This window comes from Melanerpes formicivorus, unplaced genomic scaffold (genome assembly GCF_026170545.1).
Source record: "Melanerpes formicivorus ecotype bairdi unplaced genomic scaffold, bMelFor1.0.p_v2 SCAF_68, whole genome shotgun sequence".
NCBI lineage: Eukaryota > Metazoa > Chordata > Aves > Piciformes > Picidae > Melanerpes > Melanerpes formicivorus.
The window spans coordinates 2595970-2618002 of NW_027142420.1; the positions used below are offsets into that span (position 1 = coordinate 2595970).

A 22033-nucleotide genomic window follows, 5' to 3' on the forward strand; every position below is an offset into this window, starting at 1 on the left:
GGCTGCAGCAAGAGAAGCAGAGCCAGCAGGGCCAGGGAGGTGATTCTCCCTCTCTGCTCCACTCTGGTGAGACCTCACCTGGAGTACTGTGTCCAGTTCTGGAGGCCCTAGTACAGGAAGGATCTGGAGGTGCTGGAAGGTGTCGAGAGAAGGGCCATGAGGATGAGCAGAGGGCTGGAGCTGCTCTGCTATGAGGACAGACTGAGGGAGTTGGGGTTGTTCAGTCTGGAGAAGAGAAGGCTCCCAGGAGACCTTCTTGTATCCTTCCAGTATCTGAAGGGGGCTCCAAGAAAGCTGGGGAGGGACTTTTTAGGATATCAGGGAGTGATAGGACTGGGGGGAATGAACAGAACTAGAAATGGGTAGATTCAGATTGGATGTTAGGAAGAAATTCTTCCTCATGAGGGTGGTGAGACACTGGAAGAGATTGCCCAGGGAAGTAGTGGAAGCCTCATCCCTGGAAGGCCAGGCTGGATGTGGCTGTGAGCAACCTGCTGTAGTGTGAGGTGTCCCTGCCCATGGCAGGGGGTTTGGAACTGGATGATCCTTGAGGTCCCTTCCAACCTTAACAATTCTGTGACTCCATGATTCTGTGTTTGGATGTGATACCTTTCCCTAATAAGAAGAATCCACTACAATACAATTATCTAACAATACACAACTGCTTCTAAGAGAAACCTGATAGATGTTATTAAAGACACATGTACAAAGGTGTTTAAGAAAAGACTGGGTGAGGCACTTAGTGCCATGGTCTAGTTGAATAGTTAGGGTCAGGTGAATGGTTGGACTTGATGATCTCTGAGATCTCTTCCAACCTGGTTGATTCTGTGATTCTGTAATAAGTAGGCCAAGCTCAAAGATTCTGATTCTGTTCACTTTCATTTAAAAGAAAGAAAAAGCTATTAATGGGGCTTCTCTTAGCTTTACCCCATGATTTGATACATTACTTTGCCAACCCTTTGTAGCAAATAGTAGTTTGAAGTAGGCTTTGGTTGTATGCACTTGGTGGTCCTTTCAGGAGTCAGCAAGGCCAACAGCTGGGGCTTTTTTTTTCCCCTGGCTTTTTTAATGCTTTTGCCTTTTCTCTCCAGTAAATGAATGGGTGCTGTCAGTCTGAATGACTGTTGCTCAGAAAAATCATCCTGGGGTCTTTGGGAAAGTTGTAGGGTAGGCAGGCAATGTTTAAAGCAGTCCTAAGCACCCAACAAACAACAGTGAGGGTTAACAACTCATGAGATGTAGTGGCTACCCTCTCACCCAGATGCATACTATTTCAGGACGTGGATATTTGGACTATGTTATGGAGAAAGCTACTGATTACAAATAATCACAAACTGTTTAAAGCCACTTTAAAAAACCCCAACAAACCAACCCCAAACAACACAAATGCAGCAAGCAAAACCAAACCAAACCCAGCCAAAACCTAAACACTGCAGAACTGTATTAGAACTGTATTAACATCTTCTGTTCCACAATGGAGGGAAGTTGTGATGAAAATGATCATGGGGCTGGAACACCTCTGCTATGAGGACAGGCTGAGGGAGCTGGGGTTGTTCAGCTTGGAGAAGAGAAGGCTGCAGGGAGACCTAATAGCAGCCTGCCAGTATCTGAAGGAGGCTACAAGAAGGCTGGAGCAGACCTGTTTGCAAAGACCTGCAGTGACAGGATGAGGGACAATGGTTTGAAATGAAAGAAGAGGAGATTCAGATTGGATGCTAGGAACCATGAGAGTGGTAGAAGATTGGAACTGATCCCCAGGGAGGTAGTTGAAGCCCAATCCTTGGAGTTATTCAAAGTCAGGATTGACAAGGCTCTGAGTTTACTGCAGGGGGGTTGGACTAGACAACCCTTGGAGGTCGCCTTCCAACCCAAACCATTCTATGATTCTGTGATTCTCAGGGCAGCTTGTTCACATGTTAAAGGATACATAATCCATTCAAACCAAACAGAACTCAAGACTCAAAAAGCTCACATCTCAAACTTCTCATTCTAAAATACTGTAGAAGGCTTCACAGAATCACAGAATTGTTAGGGTTGGAAGGGACCTTCTGATGGTTTAATACCCAGCTGCGGATTTGCTTGGAAATTGGCAGCTATCTTTTTTTTAAAGGCACAGCCTGAAACTGTCACAGACCACAAGGATCATCCAGTTCCAACCCCCCTGCCACGGGCAGGGACACCTCACACTACAGCAGGTTGCTCAGAGCCACACCCAGCCTGGCCTTAGAAACCTCCAGGGATGAGGCTTCCACCACCTCCCTGGGCAACCTGTGCCAGTCTCATCCTAATGACTATGAAAGTTCAAACTGCTGATGAGATGAAACAAGCCACAGCTTGTGTCTTACTCCTCTATACATCTCTAGGACTCCTCACAAGTCTATTCCCTCTGCCCCAAATCCACAGGAATTTCCTAGTGTCGCCCTTTCTCTCACATCTTCAGTGTCTGCCTCTCTTCCTATCTCCGTTTCAACAGTATGTCTCTCTTGCCTCTGCCCTCATCTCTTCTCACCTTGACTGGTGTAGTTCCCTTCTTTCAGGATTCTAAGTCCCAGTTCTTCATCTCCCCTACTAATGTGCCAAATGCCCATCCTCCTCCCTTCTCACACACACACACACATCAAAATCACCTCCCACTTTAGGCGCTTCAGCAGCCCTCCACCACCCTTTTCTGGATCAATTTCAAAACTCTCTTTTTTAAAACAATGTCAAAAGCTACATCAACTTCGATGTCCTCCTTTTGATTTTCTTATTTTTCTTACTCTCCTCTCTTTGTCTAATTCTGCCCTTCCCCTCAGTTCTGCAGTCTCAGCTGAAAAATCCTTCCCCTCTACCACAGCTCTCATCGAAAGATCCTTTCTGTATCTAAGAGCCTTTCTGTGTCATTGGCTAGCTGTATATTTTCTCCTTTGCCTGTACATACCTCTTAATTTCTCTCCATGGAAACTGGTTTGGGACTAAGTTCATGAGGAAGATTAATACTGTACAGCATGCTCAAGCAGTTATTATAGAGCTGTGCTACACTGGAAAACCAGAGCATGATCTGGGTAGCACTCAGAATAAATTTGGCAGAAGGATTAAATGTTTGGGGGTTGGTTTTTTCGCAGTCCAGATGCAAAACATGCCCACAGAAGTTTTCCCTAGCCATTTTTTTCCCCCCTGTATTTAGTCCACCTGAAAATGAAGTGTAGGCACCTGTCTTGGCTCCACATCTTTGCATCATGTTTGTCCTAGCAATGAGACACTTGGAATCACAGAATCATAGAATTGTTAGGGTTGGAAAAGACCTCAAGGATCATCCAGTTCCAACCCCCCTGCCATGGCCAGGGACACCTCACACTACAGCAGGTTGCCCAGAGCCACATCCAGCCTGGCCTTCAAAACCTCCAGTCATGAGGCTTCCACCACCTCCTTGGGCAACCTGTGCCAGGATCTCACCACCCTCATGGGGAAGAACTTCTTCCTAACACCCAATCTGAGTCTACCCACTTCTAGTTTTGTTCCATCCCCCCCAGTCCTATCACTCCCTGACACCCTCAAAAGTCCCTCCCCAGCTTTCTTATACCCCCTTCAGATACTGGAAGGCCACAATAAGGTCTCCCTGAAGCCTTCTCTTCTCCAGACTGAACAGTCCCAGCTCCCTCATTATGTCCTCATATCAGAGCAACTCCAGCCCTCTGATCATCCTTGTGGCCATTCTTTGGGCACACTCCAGCACCTCCAGATCCTTCCTGTGCTAGGGGCTCCAGAACTGGACACAGTGCTCCAGGTGTGGTCTCAGCAGAGTGGAGCAGAGAGGGAGAATCACCTCCCTGGCCCTGCTGGCTATGCTAGAGCTGTGACATAAGCATTTCAAATTAAGATGTGGAATTTAACATTGTGATGTGTTTATATTTCTTGCTTTATAGACTCAAATTTCTTGGAGCAAAGGAAACCAGTCCCTTAAATACTCTTTTTTTTTTGTGTCTGTGAGCACATGTTATCAGCCATCAAAATGAAGCAGCTAATTGGATCACTCTTCTCAGCAGAACTGATTGGTGGTTAAGGGACACATAAAACACAGCTGGATTTTTCAGCTGGGGTTTCTGTCAAAACCCATTTGGAGAGCTGCATTTTCCTTTGGCTATTGACCACCAGATTTGTTTTGTTTGTGTTTATTTCACTGACTGGCAGAGGTAATGCATTTCCTGAGATGTCTCAGAGAACTCAGGTGAGGCACCACAGGCTATGCTGTCTTAGGGTAGAGTTTACTAGGATTAAAGCAGATGTGGCATTACTAGGGGCTGCTAAGCCTCCTGTGATTTATAAAGATATAAAGTATATCTTTTATGATTATGATGATGCTAAAAATTTTGTGGATGATAATATAGCAACACTGGAAAAGCCTGACTATTACAGCTGGGCAGGCATCAAGACAAGGAAAAGGAAACTAATTCTCCTTTACTAGTTCCTCTGAAGGGGTGTCTGCATTTGGTGCTTTTACTCTGCTTTAGGGGGAGCCAGGCTTGCAGGCCGGGAGGCATATTTGATTTACAAAACAGTTAAATGCTGCAGGGTTGCCACTACCAAATTCAAAATGTGCATTGTTCCTAGGAATGTACACATGCCAGAGGTAGCAGTAGCAACTCAAAGTGCAAACCAAGGAATAACTTTCTCTCTTTTAACTAATGATTTCTCTCCCTCTCTTTTCTTCGGTTTGGACACTGAGTTAGAATGAAAACCTTGGGTTTGTTCCATTTGTAGTTCATTTCTTAACAGAGTGATTTTTAAACTCATCTGCACACAAGCAGAGTGCTGAACCACTTCACTTGCAGATGCTACCTGTGATTTTGGGCTGTGTTTTCCTCTGTAGGCTTCTTCTGGTTTTACATCTTTGTTCTGTTGACCTTAAATGTTGTGTTTCTTTTCAAGGCTGGTTAAAGATGTTCTAAACTTGGCTCGAGCATCTTATGAAACTATTAGTATAATGGCTTATAAACCAATTAAGCCACAATAAAAGCCCTGAGCAGTATGTTTCACAAATTATCTCCTCACAAGTATATCTGTATCTGTTATGTGTATCATTTGAGTTGCCTATCAGTGTTAAATGCAAACCCTGCAAGCTTTAGTTTAAGCTAGTCTTTATCATTCATCATCGCTGTATTTTCCAGCGCTGTCAACCTTAGATGCTGCCCAGTCCTGAGATTACTAAAACCTTTTGACAGAATCATAGAATGTTAGGGGTTGGAAGGGACCTCCAGAGATCATTCAGTCCAACCCCCCTGCCAGCAGGTCACACAGGAATGCATTCAGGCAGGTTTTGAAAGTCTCCATAGAAGGACACGCCACAACCTCTTCGGGCAGCCTGCTCCAAGTCTTCAGCACCCTCACCATATGGAAGTGTCTTCTCACACTGAGGTGGAGCCTCCTGTGTTCTAGCTGGTAACTGTTGTTCCTTGTCCTGTCACCGGGCACCACCACAAAGAGCCTGGCACCTTCATCTTGATCCCACCCCCCAGATATTTACAGACATTGATAAAATCCCCTCTGAGTCTTTTCTTCTCCAGGCTAAACAGCCTCAGGCCTCTAGGTCTTTCTCCATAGTAGAGAAGTAGTAGTCCCTTCATTATCTACACAGCTCTCCATTGAACTTTCTTGAACTGGGGTGACCAGAACTGGAGACAGCGTTCCAGGTGTGGTCCCAGCAGGGCAGAGCAGAGGTGGGGGAGAACCTCCCTAGACCTGCTGGACAGACTTTTCTTAATGCACCCCAGGATGCCATTGGCCCTCTTGGACACAAGGGCACATTGCTGACCCATGGAGAACTTGCTGTCTGCTTTTGGTCTGCATATATTTGTTTCCATTGGTAAGCATGCACAAACCTGCTTAGAATGGCTTTTAACTGAGAAATTGGGAAGTGTAACTCTAGCAGTATGTGGTAATTTTACATAGGAAGGACTTCCAGGGCAGAGGAGTAGGAACACAAATATATATTTGATGATAAACAGACTGTAATGTGTTTGAGAGTGACACAAAACCTTCAACACAAAATGAGCCTCAGTGTAGCTCTCCAGGGGCCAAATTCAGCCAACGTTCTTGTCATACATCAGCCATACACAAAAGAGGTAAATGGGGCAGGGGGAGTGCTATCCTCAATGGCTCACTGGCTAGAAAATTCACTTGTTAAACAGGATATATGTTTGCAGGTCTTCTCTTCATCTTGATTTAAATCAATGTCTTAGCCGTTCCAAGTGAGCTGCGTTCCCCAATCAATTCTCTATTGAACATAAAGCTCCATCTTTACTCTTCTTCACCATCACGCCTTCCTTGCCCTCCTTCGTGCCAGCTCTGTTGTGTATGTAATGACTAGTCAGTAGAACAAAATTAAATAAGAACAAGGGCTTGACTGTACAGACTCTTGGTTAGGGCTTGAACTTCAGATGTGTGAAAGCGCCAGTTAATTATGACTGTATAATTGCTTACTTCGTGTGGAACATCCTTAGAATGAGAACTGAAAGGGCTTTGTTCACTGTACTGAATACCTAGGTGATTCAGATACTCTTTTAGGATGTGACAGGCCTATGCTCAAGTTATTGTTCCAAACCAAGCCAGGATAGGGAGGCAAAACTTGATTTCTTTCTTGCCAGATAAACAGTCAACTAATTATGGTGTCAGCTATAAGGAAAAGAGATCTTTATCTGTGTTGTTATAAGAACAGATCTGTCCTGAGAACAGACCTGTCCTAAGTTGTCTTTCTCACTAAAAGCATCCATAAGAATCCTGACTGGACATAAGTGTTTTGCCCTAGCTCAGAGGCAGAGCATGGTTACATCAGCGAGTAACTCACTGTTAGGACAGAGAGACACACAACAAGATGATGATGGGATGAGATGGCAAAGAGCAGAAATCAACGGGGTAATTTAGGCAATGGCTGGGTGAAGTGAGGGTGCTTTTTTGTTATATTTTTTTCATTTTTATTATTTTTTTTTAATGTAGTTAGGTATCTAAATCCACCTTCTGGTGACTCCAGGAACACCCAGCCACAGACAGGAATTTCCTTGGTGTCGACATCCCTCTGCTAATCTCCTAACTCAGAATTTCGCTGAGCGTTAGAATTCACTTTACAGGGCCTGTGATGCTTTTGGCAATAGGGCTTGGTGACTTTTGAGTTCTGTACCAGACCAGGCTGAAGTGATCAGCATTGTTGGATGCAGACCTGCAATTAACAGCTCTGTGGGCTCAAATGCAGGTTTATACACATATTCTTAGATGCCTTCATCCCTACGCAGTGCAGGAACAATTAGTGACATTCTCCTGAAAATTAAGCCTCAACATCCTACCAGTCAGAACAGTCAGAGTTAATACTGAGATCCATCAGCAACCAGTTATTAAAATTATGTAAGATCACACACAGAGTTTCCAAACTCCTCTCATAAATAAAGATAAATATTAGATAGGCTACAGAGATTGGGTCTCATTTCATAACAGATATCTCAATTGTATGCAAAACCTGGGGCAGTGGAACACATTACAGGACTGGCCACTTCTCACTGAAGAAATATGTGCCCAGTTTCAAGTTTCTTTTTTGTGGTGTGATTTAATTTTCACATCAGATATTTTAAGTGTCAGTGACTACATTTAGAGAGACGTCTCCAGCTAGCCATAATTTAAGGGGGGGGAGGAGGGGAACCACCATTAATAGTCTTCTTTTTAGCTGGGAAAGCAAACAACTGACACGTGGTGCACTTGAGCACAGGCTACTCCAAAGCTCTGCTCTGCCCATAAGCCAGCTGGGTACTGAAATCAGGGAATCCAACTTTTCAAGTGCTTCAGAAAGCACAAACCTTCCCAGCTTCAGTTCTTAGCTGGTTCGGAATGAAAACAGCAGAGGGCAAAGGGATGGTGTAACACTCACATCTATGTTCTCAATCATCACATATCTGGCCGTGTAGGACCCCTGCAGAGCACCAGGAAGCTTTATCACTGACTTGCCAGCTGTACTTTGCAATTATCTCTGGTGAGACAGCAAGGTAGTCTGAGTAGCAAGAGCTGAGCCCTGGGGGAGATGAAGCACTGACCAGAAAGCAGGGGAGACTGGGATATGAAGTGATAGGTGGAGAAAACAGCTCTGTGAAGGCTTTGTGTTTTTCCCAGTCCATGACTCCAAACCAGATGGTTTTACAGTAGTAGCTAAGGCACAAGGGTACAGGAAACACATTCATATACCACCAAACTCTGACAAATGTTCTTAGAACATTTTCTCTTGATTCCTGTGGGATGCAGAGAACACAAAATGAGATGAGACAGAGGAAAAGTTTCACCAGTATGATGCTGAGAAGATCTGTGTCAGTAACTTTCCATCTTAGCACACTTCAATAATGCAGCTGGCCCACACTTGCACTGCTGATACCTTCAGTCCTTGTGCAGCACCTGTTCTGTAACGTGGCTGCAGTCTGAGGGTGTCTGTGCTGTTGACACACCTAAGCCATTGGACCCCCTGGTTTAATGAAGTCTTGCCAACACTATTGGAATAATTAAAAGGGGGAAAAATGAACAAGATTCTGCAGCTACAGAGAGCAGAATCTCCAGTAAGCAGACAGTGCAAAGAGCAAAACACAAGGGAAGGCAGCACACAGGTCTGACTTGCTGAGAGGTGATTAGGTGTATCTGGGCAGGAGCTATAACATGGGAGAAGGAAGGGGATGTATTTATACACAGTGTATTATTTATGCCCATTACTTCTAATTGCCTAACTAGTTCTCTTTCCTCTCACGTATACTTTAGTACCCACCAACCAGAGAAAGATGTCTACAGCTAAATATCTGCCAATTATTATGGACTTTTACTTAATATTCTATTGTTCCACTGACAGCACAGTTTTTAATATATCATTTTATACTATCCTGTACATCATCATTTCCCTGCCTCCCTTAGGGCCCTGGCTGTAATAGTTCTTATTTATTTCCACAAGCCAGCATATATGCAAAAGATCTTGCAGTCGTGATGTTGCCCCCACCACCCCTCACCTCTTCTCATCTTTTTGTTGGGGTTTTGGGGTTTTTTTGTGATTGTTTGGGGGTTTTTAATCCTTTTTATCTGGTTTTTAAAGTTACAGTCTACAGAAGTGTGAACACAGCATGTGTGTAGACACACACTGGGGTCAAATACATTCGTAAACACACGAGACACACTTTCCTGCTCAGCAGCAGGATATTGCAGCCTTCTCTTGTGGTCTGGGGGTCTGGGGGTTCAGCTAATAAACTTGAAAATGGATCGGAAAGGAAATAAAGGAAAGCTCCCCCAGTATTCCTAAAGGGTGAGGTAGGAGTTTGACAGCCCACACAGTGACTGATCACCTCACAGAATTCACTCAGCACCCTCTGAGTCTAAGGGAACCAAAGGGAGCATTGAGCCTGTGCTGGCAGTGCTGGGGTCTCGTTAGTTCCACCAAAAGCTCTTTTTTTACTGAGTACTTGTTTTGCAAAAGGCTTCTTTTGAGGAGAATCTCTGAGGACATAAGCTCGAGCTGGCTGTGACTGCATCACTTGTCTCTGAAACTGAGCAGGCATCTTTAGGATCAGTAGTTCTGAAACTTTTAACAGTGTCTTTCTAGACATATATTTTGGCTGTGGGTTTGGGTTGGTTTTATTTCCTTTCAAAGCAGGCTCTTTGCATCCAGTTTCCTGAGGTCTGCTGGTTGACAGCTAGAAAAATACATATTTGTTTTCCTTCACATTTTAATGACAATGAAAAAGTGCACATGCTTCCTGGCCAAGACAGGACAGTGGGTACCCAAAATATATATATATATAAATAGATTAAAAATGCTTTAAAAAATATTGTTAACTCAAGGCAAAAATTTACTGTCAGGGAAAATGGAACATTCCTTCTGAACTCCAGAACTAGTAGTGCATGTGCAGGTTGGTTGTAGATGGTTGCTACAATAAGGCTTCTTTCATACAGGTGTGTTTATGCCCCAGGCTTGCTGGCCACAGTCCATTCCATTTACAGAAGCTGAATTAAACAATAACTACCGCATTGCAAAAAGAAGAAGAGGGGGAGGGGGGTGGGGGGGGGAAGAAAGAGAAGGGGGGGGAAAAAAAGGGTGAGCGTCAAAGGAGATGCCTGAGAGCTTTGTTAGGGCCAAGAAAAACCCTGTTGCAGTTGTCAGAGCTTGTTGATGTTGCAGAGAACGGCAATTTTTTTTTTTTTTTCTGCTGGATTTTGTGGTTCTGCCTTAGGAAAGAAAGTAAAATAGAACGGAAGAACAAAGTCCTACTCTATAAATCAGCAGCTGCTCCTTGCCAGATCAAAGGAGTGACATTTTTGCTCCTGGACTACTTGTCCACTTTAGGTGCTTGACAGACAGCTAACAGCTGGCCTGTTACACAGTATAGGAGAGTTGGGCTACATCTTCTTCAGAGTAGATGACAAGCTAATCAGAGATATCCATAGCACGGGACATGTGAGCGCACCTTGATCTCTTCAGACATACCCAGTACATAATTGCTGAACACCTTTATGCATTTTTGGCAAGCTGCTGCTTAGGTAGTTTCCACTGAAAAGTAAGAAGGAAAATTAATTCCTTCATCTAATTTGATCAGGGAAGTTAAACAGATGTTAAAAATTGTTGACAACTGTCCTGTTCAGGCCAGCTTAGAAGTGGCTATTTTTACTATTTTAATATTATTTTTTTTTAACTAGAAACCGTCAAAAAGCTGTGCAAGATACTTCAAGGTGATACTACTCTAAAACTACTATTCTAAAACTACACTTACCTTTAAAATAAAAAGTTACCTTTAGAAAAAGTTATCTCCAAAAAGAAAGAAGTCCAGAGAAGAGCAACAAAGTTGGTGAGGGGTTTGGAACACAAGCCCTACGAGGAGAGGCTGAGGGAGCTGGGGTTGCTCAGCCTGGAGAAGAGGAGACTCAGGGGTGACCTTATCACTCTCTACAACTACCTGAAGGGAGGTTGTAGACAGGCGGATGATGGTCTCTTCTCCCAGGCAGCCAGCACCAGAACAAGAGGACACAGTCTCAGGCTGCGCCAGGGGAGGTTCAGGTTGGATGTTAGGAAGAAGTTCTACACAGAAAGAGTGATTGCACTATGGAATGGGTTGCCCGGGGAGGTGGTGGAGTCGCCGTCATTGAAGGTGTTCAGAAGGAGACTTGCTGGGGTGCTTGGTGCCATGGGTTAGCTGTTTGGGTGGGTTGGATTGGTTGATGGGTTGGACACGATGATCTTGAAGGTCTCTTCCAACCTGGTTTGGTTTATTCTAGTTTATTCTAGTATACAAAGTTACCTGAACTGAAGCCTCTCAGCTCCCCGGTAAGAAACCAGACAGGCTGATTGTGTTTTCAAGGCTGCCAGACCCTCATTAGTTTTGAAAATCTTTTCCTATGAGTTTAAGATGATAAATGCACACATCTTTAAATGCATGAGTTAGTTAAGATTTTATAGGAGATCTGTTATCTACCTTTAACGTGGATGTCTAAGTGCCAGCAAATCAAAGCGCATGCCAGATTAGCTAAAGTTGCGTTTAGCATCTCTGCGAGACGTATGTATACAAACCTGGAATTTTAATGCCAGTAGTAAAAATTTCAAAGTGATTCAGCTTCTAGTTGATTCTCATCTGCAATAAATCAAGCACAGGATGAGGTTGTGTACTACAGCCTCTATCTATTGACTTTGCATTTTATCTGTTAAGATATGAATAGCTAAGGAAGTAATGCCCGTTTGTCTCCTCCCTTCCTTTCAACTATCTTTAAAAGTATCATTTTTACAGGGCATGATAAATAACCAAGTATGAATAGTCTGATGGCACTCATGCAAGAGCGTAACAGCTATGGCCAGTGCGTGTTACGTGGCTTCAGGTGCCAAGTGCCGGGCACTGAAAGGCGCTTGCTGCCCGCCAGAAGCCCAGGGAGCATAAGGAGGAAGAATTATTTCCCAGTGAGGGTGACAGAGCCCTGGAGCAGGCTGCCCAGGGCAGATTGTGGAGTCTCCCTTTCTGGAGGTATTCAAGACCCTCCTGGATGTGTTCCTGTGTGATCTGCTCTAGGTGCTCCTGCCCTGGCAGGGGGGTTGCACTGGATGATCTCTCGAGGTCCCTTCCAGCCCCTAACATTATGCGATAAAGGGCGATGCTTTCCCCCTGAAGCTGAGGTTTCCCGAGAGCCCACCCCATGGTGGGTGCGGTGGGAGCTCCTCACCACCTCCCCACGCGTAGGTGCACAGGTAGCTCCCGCCCGCCCTCGCCCGTAGCGGGGGTTGCGCGGCCGCTGGCTGCCCAGCGCCTGCGTTTGCACCCAGGAACCCCAGAGCGCGGCCGTGGCACTGCCCCCGGCCCGCCGGCGGCGCTCTGGCCCCACCTGATGGCGCCCAGCTGCACAGCGGGAGGCCTCACCTGGGGCCACCCGAGCCTGAAACGCTGGGCGAGCCCAGCTTTGCAGCAGGGAGTGGCAGCTCTTCTCTCGCCAGCCTCACCGAGTACCGACCCCAAGCCTAGGCTGGCTTTGACTTTCTCACGGCCCTGGGCTGCTGGCGAGGACGATGGAAGCAGCAAGGCGCAGGCTGGCAGAGGTGCCAGGGTGGCCATGGGACCTCCATGTGCTTGGGGAGCCCCAGCTGCAGCTGAGGCTTCCCAGAGGGCTTCCTTGGTTGTAGAGAAAGGGTCCTGTGCACAAGCCCCGGCCGCAGGAGCACAGGCAGGGTGGCTCCCCAGGGTTTGTGCTGCAGTGCAGCTGCTCCCCATGACCATGGCCACCAGGTCCATCCTTGGCTGAGCCAAAGTTTTGCCCCACATTCCCACGAGGTAACCGAGAGAGAGTTCCACGTTTAACGAGATGGATTTTCTCCGAGTTGAATAAATGCCCGTCATGCCAATTCTCCTGATTTTATCTCAAGGCTCAAGTTATTTCATGTTAGCTCAAGGTCCCAGCTCCGGGAGACGATGGTTGCACGATAATATTTTCCAGCAAGTTTCTAGATTTTTGTGGCTGAGAAGGGTAGTTTGAAACTGTGGCGCCATGACTGAAAAGCTTACAAAGTAAACACCGAGCAGAGTGCTTGTTTAAATGTCTTACTGTTAGGACAGCTACGGGATGGGCAAATTCAGTATTTCCAACAACTGGCACCCCTGAGAGGCAGAACGTATTTTTAGGAGCTCCAATATAAACATACAAGATGCAGCAGAGGTCTTGGGGCCAGTTAGTGCCAGGCTCAGGCAGCCTCAGGCGCCCAGTTCAGTTGCTTTCTGTCATCTTCTGGAGCCTTCTCCCCACCAAACAAGGATGCTGACTTAGGTTCTCTGAATCACACCTTTGACAGATGTGAGATGTCTAAATTAGCTAAAGAAAGTAATTTTAAACAGCCCATAACCCCCTCCCCCTTGTCTAACAAGGCTGTCTAAAACTATGTGAAGTTTTGTCAGAGAACAAACCTGCCTGTCCCTCCCTCTTCCTCTCCAAACCAATAGTGTAAGTGACTCCATTCCTCAGTATTCATGACTTAGGGAAGCCTTATTGAGATGGCTCATTTCCAGGTGACTAACTCAGCTTTTTTAATTTTCTATAAAGGAATGCTACAAATAAGGGTTGGTAACCAGGTGTGGCACAGATTCAGTGAAGCATAAACAAAGACTTTTTCAACTACTTTTGTACACACGTGTACAGAAGGAAGCCTGAACCTAATTCTGTCATTTTAGAATGCATACTGGAGAGAGAAGTTAAATAAACTACGATAACTAGATTTTACTTGCTCAGATAAAAGTTTGGATGATAGGCAAAGACTGCTGTGAAGGAGATGGGGGGTGTGGAGTGTACACTGATGAAAGTGTTTCTGCAGATTAGTCTTTTCTGGTGCGTTCTTTCAGACTGCTCTGATCGGCTCAAGACTTCTGAAATGATTCTTTCAGCTTAAGAAAGGAGTGATTTTCTAGGTTACTTATGAAAACATTCCTCTTTTTGTCACTTAGATCTAATATTCCATTGGTTATTTTTCCCTTCCAAATTAGGGCATGCTTGGGCAACAAGGGATCAGTGTAGTATATACACTCTTGAGCTAAACACTGACATGTTCGTAGTCCAAATACTGAAATATCATTTAGGCAAAGTTTTATTTTCCCATCCGAGGTGAAAGCATTTGGATTATTATTTAGAATGCATTCTTAGTCTCTGACTCAGTAAAACATTGAAGCAGGTGCTTAAAACCCCATTTATTCCTCAGGCTCAGCCCCTATTTAGCTAGGTTTAATAAGAGCCAAGCTTCTCATCTAGATTTGGGAGGCTCTTGAACAATTTCACTTAAAAAGTTCCCCTGGGTGCCTAAACATTTTGATAATTAGACTTGATGTCCAGATAACAGAAAATAAAGGATTGTAACCCTGCTTTATTGATTTCCTTGTTGTTACTTTTATTGTTATTATTTCTATGACTAAGCCTGTGACAACATTCATTCAGTATCTCCTTTTCAAGTGAAAGGGCAGAAGTGTCTGCTTGTGCTAACATCAAACCTGAGTCCAAACTTTCCTTGTCATTAAGCCTTTCAGAGAACTGGTTGTGAATTCCTCTCACAAATTTGTTCACGTATCTGTTTTTCACATAAACCCATTTATGTACTGGCAAGTTTGTTAAATAAATGCAGTACTTTAACACCTCGTTTTTCTGGGATCGATATTTTAAGTGGAAATGCAGATTGGAGACTGATACTGAAAAGTTTGGAGTTGTATCTGGTGGCTGCATGTTGTTCCTCAGTTTCTCAGAAGGAGCAATCTATTCTGCTGTGGTGGGCTGGCCCAGTTTTGCACCAGTTCATCTCACATAAGATACTGGACCGTATAATGTGGGTGGAGTTAAATACCCTCCTCAGAGTTCAGACCCCAAGTTGGGGATGAATGGCATTTTCTTAAGCTTTCATGCACTCTACCCTCCTGAAACAAGGCCTGTTGGGCCCCTACATACTTGAAGTGAATTTTCCATGATAGCCATAGAGTAAAGCTGGAGCTGTTTCTAGTTCTGATTACCAACCAGCGAAGCCACTACCAGTTCGTTTCAAGGACTAATCTTACTCAGCTTCACTTGTGGAATAGTCACAGTGTTTTAAAACACATGTAGAATATATCTGTAAAAGACAGTGGAAATAACAGTAATGTTCTTTTTGGTTCATGCCAGACTGGAGCAAGCAGACTAAGAGATCCCTTTTTGCTGTTCATTCTCTTCTACGCTTTGCCGGAATCTCTCTCTGCAATTTTATCTGAACACTATTTATTCTAAAAATAAAATGGATGATGTAAATGTAGTGCTGCTTGATACGAGTTGAGATAAAGTATGCTAAAATATAGGAAGAAGATTAATTACAGGACTTCCTATAAAATACAGAATACATGTTTATTTTGGACAAAGAAACCAAAGGGCTCTATGTGAAGAGATGCAATTAAATGCATATATTTAGATTATATTGTCATGCTAATTAACGTGGATAGGGTAGGAACCAATTAGGACTAGGACTACCAAATCACCTAGACTACATTGCACATTCACTAGTATACCTTTACTGCTCTGCTGGGTTTTGCTGGAAGCAGAGAGAAGTGAAATGTGCTCGTTTGGAAGTCCATGCTGTTGTGCATTTTGAGCCAAACCTTGTTCGCCGTGCTTTCGGAAACGGTCCCACAAAAGTTACCAGAACTACTTGTGTAAGAAAGACAGGCTCTGGCTAGAGCCTGCTTTTAGGTGGCAATTAAAGGAAAAGACAAGATGCAGGAACCCTTTCTTTCAATTCAGATGGATATTGTTTGAGTAACGCGAGGTCAGTAGTCTGTCATTTGCAAAATGCTGGAAGTAAGATTTTCATTAAACGTAGTATGGCAGTGACATGTATTTCTCAACGCTGCACACCTCATTTATCATGCTGGAATGAGGACCCAGCGCCATATGAATGTAAAGTTTGTGAAGGTATTGCCTCACAGCCCTGGAGGCTGATGACCCCTCTTTATCTACACAGCAGGTAAGGCACAAACAGTGGCAATGTGAGCTCTCTGCGCAGTCCCCTGCCAGTGTGCCTGACTGCTAAGCTGGGGAACAAAGGAAAGATAGCATATGGATAGCAGATTGTAGGAGCGCTGAGAGAGGACTGGGGAAATCTATGTTGGGTGTGTGGCTCTGCCAAAGATCTCTTGTATGACTTTGGCCTTGTCACTTAATCTCCTTCTGTCTCTGTTCCGAGGGAGAAAGCGTCTCTGCTCTCCCTCAGGCTTTGCCTGGAAATCTGTTCAGATCCTGAGTTCTCTTGGACGGTGTGCTTGTGCAGTATGGGATAGAGTGAGGCTGAACTTCACTGGGTCCTCTAACTGCTGCTATCATCCAAATGATAGGGATTACTGTGAGCAGAAGAGTAACAAAGGAGTCCATGTTTTGCTGATAGATTTTGCACGTCTTTTCAGGCCATTCAGTCTTCGGCCTCTGGGTGAAGGCTATGAGCAAGGCAGGCAATTAGTTTCAGGAGCAGGGCTGTGAATTCTTCCTTTATAGGGTTCCCAGTAACGTTGGGAATAGTGGTGCTGGTGTTCTCTTTTTCTACCTGTCTCTTAATGCCTTTTTGAAGACATTTGTGCCAAAATAACATCATGGTGTTTCTGCAACACACGAACTGAAGTGCTGTGCAAAAGGCTGTATATTGCTTTACTTTGGCCCTGGAGATGGCTCCCTGAGGGATTAAAAAAGAGAGAGAGAGAGAGAGAGAGAGAGAGAGAGGAAAACAAACCAAAAAAAAAAGCCCTCAAAAAAAAATAATGTAAAGGCTGGGCCAGGGACTATGGTTTCTATGTCTCTATTATGCACTGTGCATATTTATGGGGCAGTATAAAGAATAAATAATAATCCACAAACACTCCATTCTGTGCCCTTGTCTACCAATTGTGCAGATGCATTATGTGATGTAGCTCCTAGTAATGGAACTGGGATCAGATTTTTAGCTTCAGCTGAAATGTAGGTCTGTTTGGCACCTGCAGTGTGGTGAACATAAGTAATTTCACGTGTAGTTTTTCAGACATACCCATTGGTACAGCCCATGTCATCCATAGACAGGAGTTTTCAGAGGAGCCATAGCAATGGAATATCAAAGTGCTCTGGGTGCCTAAAAATTCCTATATCTTTCTAAGTGTATGACAGTGTATCTTCAGAGAAAGTATTGTTGGTCTAGAGGATGTCATTGGCACCTGCAGTTATGTACATGTGCAACAGAAAAATGGAAAAATAATGAAATTGGAAGATAAACCCAAGTGCTACTTTTTGCAAGTTTTGCTGGACAGATGAGATCACTTTTATCCCTATTTTTTTTCTGTAGGGAAACAAAAAATTGGGGGACTCACTAGTAGAGCTTTAACTCTTGTTTCTGAAATGAGTAGCGAATTTCCTCTGCACAGAGTTCACAGTGAAGGGCTAACTTCACTCACATCCAAGGAATACAATGAGGCTAAGCTCTTTTGGGACTGAATGGCTGGGCCAGGTTGGGTTTTCAGCACCCATCCCAAAAGGCTTATTCTGTGGTGGCTGTCCAAGGTGTAAGGCTGGAGTGGAGTATCCCAATCTGCTGCTCATGGAGGTAAAGCAGTTGTCACCTGAAACCCTTCAGGCCTCCGACTTTTCTTAATGCTCTGCCTTGTTGTGCGAGCCCATTGAAGGAACACTTCAGAGGGCATCCATTTCTTACTAATGTAAACTTTCTGAGGAGTATCCAAAGATATGACCTCTAGGTGAACCTTTAACCTTCCCCTTAATTATTTGTTTGAAGACAGTGTCGAGTTCTCCCGCTGAGAGCCAAGACCCATAATGCTTCGCAGCCCTGCGAGCCAGGGCGTGTGTGCAGGGAAGTGGAGAGGGACATAAATAAGGGGACCACCAGATGTAAATAATAAAAGTGGTTGGAGTTTAAATAAAAACCAAAAAAGCAATTTGGTTTCCCCAAAGAGTGACCTGATTGAAGAAAAGGGGTTAGTAAGACGGAAAGTTGGGGAAGGGGGGGGGAGCTTTTCTGTTGTCTGTGATTTTTTACAGGCCTAAACAAGCGCCCATTCCATTCTTTAAAACCTTGCCATCTGTATACACCATTAGAAGCTCATAGGAGAAGAGAAAACAGTCTTATCGGGCTTTCCTGTTAATCTCTATTGGCCTTAACTTTAGCTGATAAAAGGCACGCTGGATGGAGGAGGTTCAGGTCAGGCTCCATTTGGTCAGCGTGGTAACGGTACTGGAAAGCAGCTCAGCAAATTAAGTCCTATCGGGGACCTTTGTCTTTGAGGACGGAAACATTCCTGGAAACCAGGGCTGGGAGATGCCTTCGCCCTGCCGCAATCAGAAGGGAATAAACAAGAACATCAACTGTGTTTGAGTTTTTATTTTAATACCTGAAGCCATGACTAATTCCGAGGCAGGATGACATTTCTGACAGCTGAATTATACTTTTCCTAAAGAATAAAGAATGTCTTTCGGATGTAAACAGAAGTGATGCAAAAGAGCCCTTTAGTGTTACTTGTAGCATTTATGCATCTGTCTAATGAAATTTCCACGACTGTGATTACAGGAGGTGCAATCGAAGGTGTGCCACCGTCTTTCATTATCTGCAGAGGAATTTAACTGGGGGGTGGAGGGAAGGAAGCAGGACAAAAGGCCTTGCAGAGTTGATGCTATATAAAGGCTAGCAATTTACTAAATGAGCAGATGAACTTAGTCTTCAGTTAACTGACTGAAAGACTTCAGCTAGGCGTTGGATCGGGCCCAATGGCAATTATTGGAGGCTGTTTTGGATGATGGGCATGTTAGTATTTCTGAAGAGGATTAAACACTAGTATTCGACTTCATTAGCACTCCTAAAGGGTCACCACCAGCCGAAAGCCTGAGCTGTGAAACAGCACACAAAACCTGCGCAAAGGCTCCGAAGTGTTCTCAAACACAAAGCGGGGGTGGGAGGGGGACACGGACACGACACACACAAAAACAAGCGTGGCTCCTGAATGATAGAAAATGGCCCTGGTTGGAAAGAAATCCTGCCAATGGGCAAGTTTTTATGTGTGGGTTTTTGGTGGGTTTTTTTTTTAATTATTTTAGGGAAATTAATTTGGCTTAGCTTGTGCCGATGTGGCTGGCTGCGCATTAAGCTAATAAGAAATAGGCAAGCACTTATTTCTGGATTACCAGCGAAATGAAATCCAGGCTCCGCAAGCCAACTAACTGCCTTCACCAGCGCTCAAAAGCCTCGGCAACCGGCCCCGCTTGGAGATTAAAACAAACAGCAAAAAAAGAGAGGGAAGGAAAAAAAAAAAGGTTATTTTGGGCCTAATATTAACCACATGTACCTGCGACTGGGGGTTTCTAAGGAGTTGAAAGGTGCCTAAGTTTCGGGCAGGCGGTGGCCTTGCGCGGGGTGTCCCCGCTCGGCCCCCAGCTGGCACTGACCTCCAAACGACCTCCGCCTTCACAGGCGCCAACCGCGGGAGTTGCAGAAGAGCAGAAGTCTTTCTGGGCCGGCACTTATTGCTGCTGCGCTGGTGATAAAACTTCAGACAGCCTAATTGATGGCTTTGCTGACCTAACGATACCTTGTGAAAGCACCGAGTGGCGAAGCCTGGTCCTCATTTATGGCCAGCTGCAAGGGTAGCTGGATTCCCTAGGATGGAAAAGAGGGGGGGAAAAAAAAAAGAAAGAAAGAAAAGGGAAAAAAAAAAAGGGGGAGGGGAAAAAAAAAAAGTCTCCCAGCCTGTGAACTTTAACCAGATACTGAGCCACTCCAAGAAGTTAAAGAAACAATTGTCTTTTAACACAAGTTTTGGGTCACATTTACTTGTTCAAAGCCTTCTGGCAAATCCAGCTTTAATCTGGCTGGTGAGATAAGCGTGTAACTGGTTACAGTTTCTGAGCACTTAGAGGAAGATGTTTTAAAGAGAAATTATGATCTGTTAAAAAAAAAAAAAAAAAAGAAGAAGAAAAAAGGCAAGGCAAAGCAAAACACGTTGCCACACCACGCTGAAATCCTGTCAGTTTTAAAGCAGAGGTGTTCCCAAAACACAGAAGCAAGCTGATGAAAGGACTTCTATTCTTTGTATTCTGTTGCAGGTTTATTAATGCCAGAAGAAGAATAGTACAGCCTATGATTGACCAGTCAAATCGAGCAGGCAAGTTCCAAGTAGTATCTGTATTCAAGTCCCACAGGCGCAAATCCTCATCAAGTTATTCTTCAGGAGTCCCATCACCTGGTAAATAAATGCTCCAACCAGGCATTCTGGGAGATTACTCCTTTTTTTTTTTTTTCTTATGTCCCCAGAATTCCGCTGTAGGAAGCAACTTCACTAATTGGTGCTAATTGGAGATTTCCCACCCTGACTCTACTGAAACTGCTTTTTATTTTCTCCCTGAATTGGTAATTGGGTACAAGTAGTAGTGCCACAAGCAGTTTGTTTGACTGTGAGCTCTTGAATTACTCATTGCTTGTCTGCATCCAATCAGCAGGACAATCTCATTTTCTTGCTACCCACAACTCCTTGGTGTATGCATTGCTTTCACTTCTGGAAGGCGAGCTGTAAAACTCATTGTATCCCATTCATTTGCTTTGACTATTCACAATATGCTACCAATGCGACGTGGGTACCATGCTGCCAGAAAAAATATTAAAAGATTATTACTTTTGTTTGAGAATGCACCAGATATGCTCCCAGTAAAGCATATGATTTTTGCAACAATGCCTTTTTCCAGGTTCCCATCAAAGCACTCAGAATACGTGCAACTCTTTGCACAACAACTGGTGCCATGTTAATCGTTCCACTTTGCGTTTCCTCGGCATACTAAGGGACTTGTGGTTTCCTGCCACGAGGTTATGGGATAAAACTGTTCTCCATGTGGTGATGACTGTTGTCACTAACAAGGGCTTTAACTTGATGGTGATTTCGCCTGCTGCTTCACTTTAAAGGTTTTTGAAAAGGTTATTAATCCTTTGGGAAGCTCTTCCCGTGTAGCATTAAATTTCTTTTTCATTAACAGGTGAGAAAAGGGGGAAAAGCACTAACTCAACTAACCAGGCAGAACATTAAAGCCAAGTACCAAGTGTGTTTGTAAATAGCAAAAGCCATATCCAGAATTTCCCTACTCATTCCAGAGTAGGTGAGAGAGGTTTTATATAGCTGATTAAGTTCCCCCTGGTCAGTACCCAGGTGCCAGATTCACAACTCCATGTAATTAGAGAGGAACAGAATAGGTGCTTACTTCATTAAGAAAAAAACACATAGCGCTGCAACAGGCTTCCGCTGGTTTGCATTAAAGGTAAGTCAAGAAACAGACCCTAAGCAAGTGAACTGACTTGACAAACTTGTTTATTGGACCCCCCTATAGCATTTTTATTCTATAGTCCTGGTAACATAATCAGCTCATAAAAAGCGCAAGCTGGGTTTAAAGTGACAGCCAAGATATTGTATGTAGCGTTTCAGTGCTGAAGCTGGAACAATTGCTGATTGTTTGGTGTGTCTTCTCTTCTTTCTCCTCTGTGTCCACGATTGACTACAATCAGGTTTTCTTCTTGATCCTTCAGTGAGCCAAGGAGCAGCATATAGTCCAGAGGGTCAGCCGATGGGAAGCTTTGTATTGGATGGTCAGCAGCACATGGGAATCCGGCCTGCAGGTAGAGCCTTTGTGTCCTCCTGTGCACTGCAGCTGTGCTAGCTCCTCTCCCCCATTGCTCTTCACCCACCCCACGTGTCACAGCTCCCTTCATTGTAAGGACTCCTCTTTGCCTGTTGCCTGCCTTGCTTGTTTCTTTTGCACCTGGGGTACGGTCGGGAGGGGAAGGGGAAAAAAAAAACCAAAACATAAACCAAACCAAAACAAATGAAAACCCAGAACAAAAAAATGTGAAAGAAAAAACTTTTTCCAGCTATTTTTAACCTACACAATTTTTCTTTTGCCTTTTTGGTTTGGTTTTTAACTCTGGTGTTCATACACCAAGGCTCTCTCTTTTTTTTTTAACCTTTTTCATTGTTTCGGGTTTGCTTTTGTTTTGTTTTGGGTTTGCTTTTGT

General features: G+C 44.2%; 1 protein-coding gene across 2 annotated transcripts in view; it reads left to right on the forward strand.

Moving 5' to 3' along the window:
- The window catches only part of MEIS2 (Meis homeobox 2), a 223158-nt gene that overhangs the window by 197303 nt on the left and 3822 nt on the right, over window positions 1-22033 (forward strand). For both annotated transcript variants that reach the window (XM_068162917.1, XM_068162916.1), the window contains exons 10-11: window positions 20083-20141; window positions 21527-21637. In XM_068162917.1, coding sequence (XP_068019018.1) covers window positions 20083-20141; window positions 21527-21637 — 170 coding nt within the window. The remainder of the gene's footprint in view (window positions 1-20082; window positions 20142-21526; window positions 21638-22033) is intronic.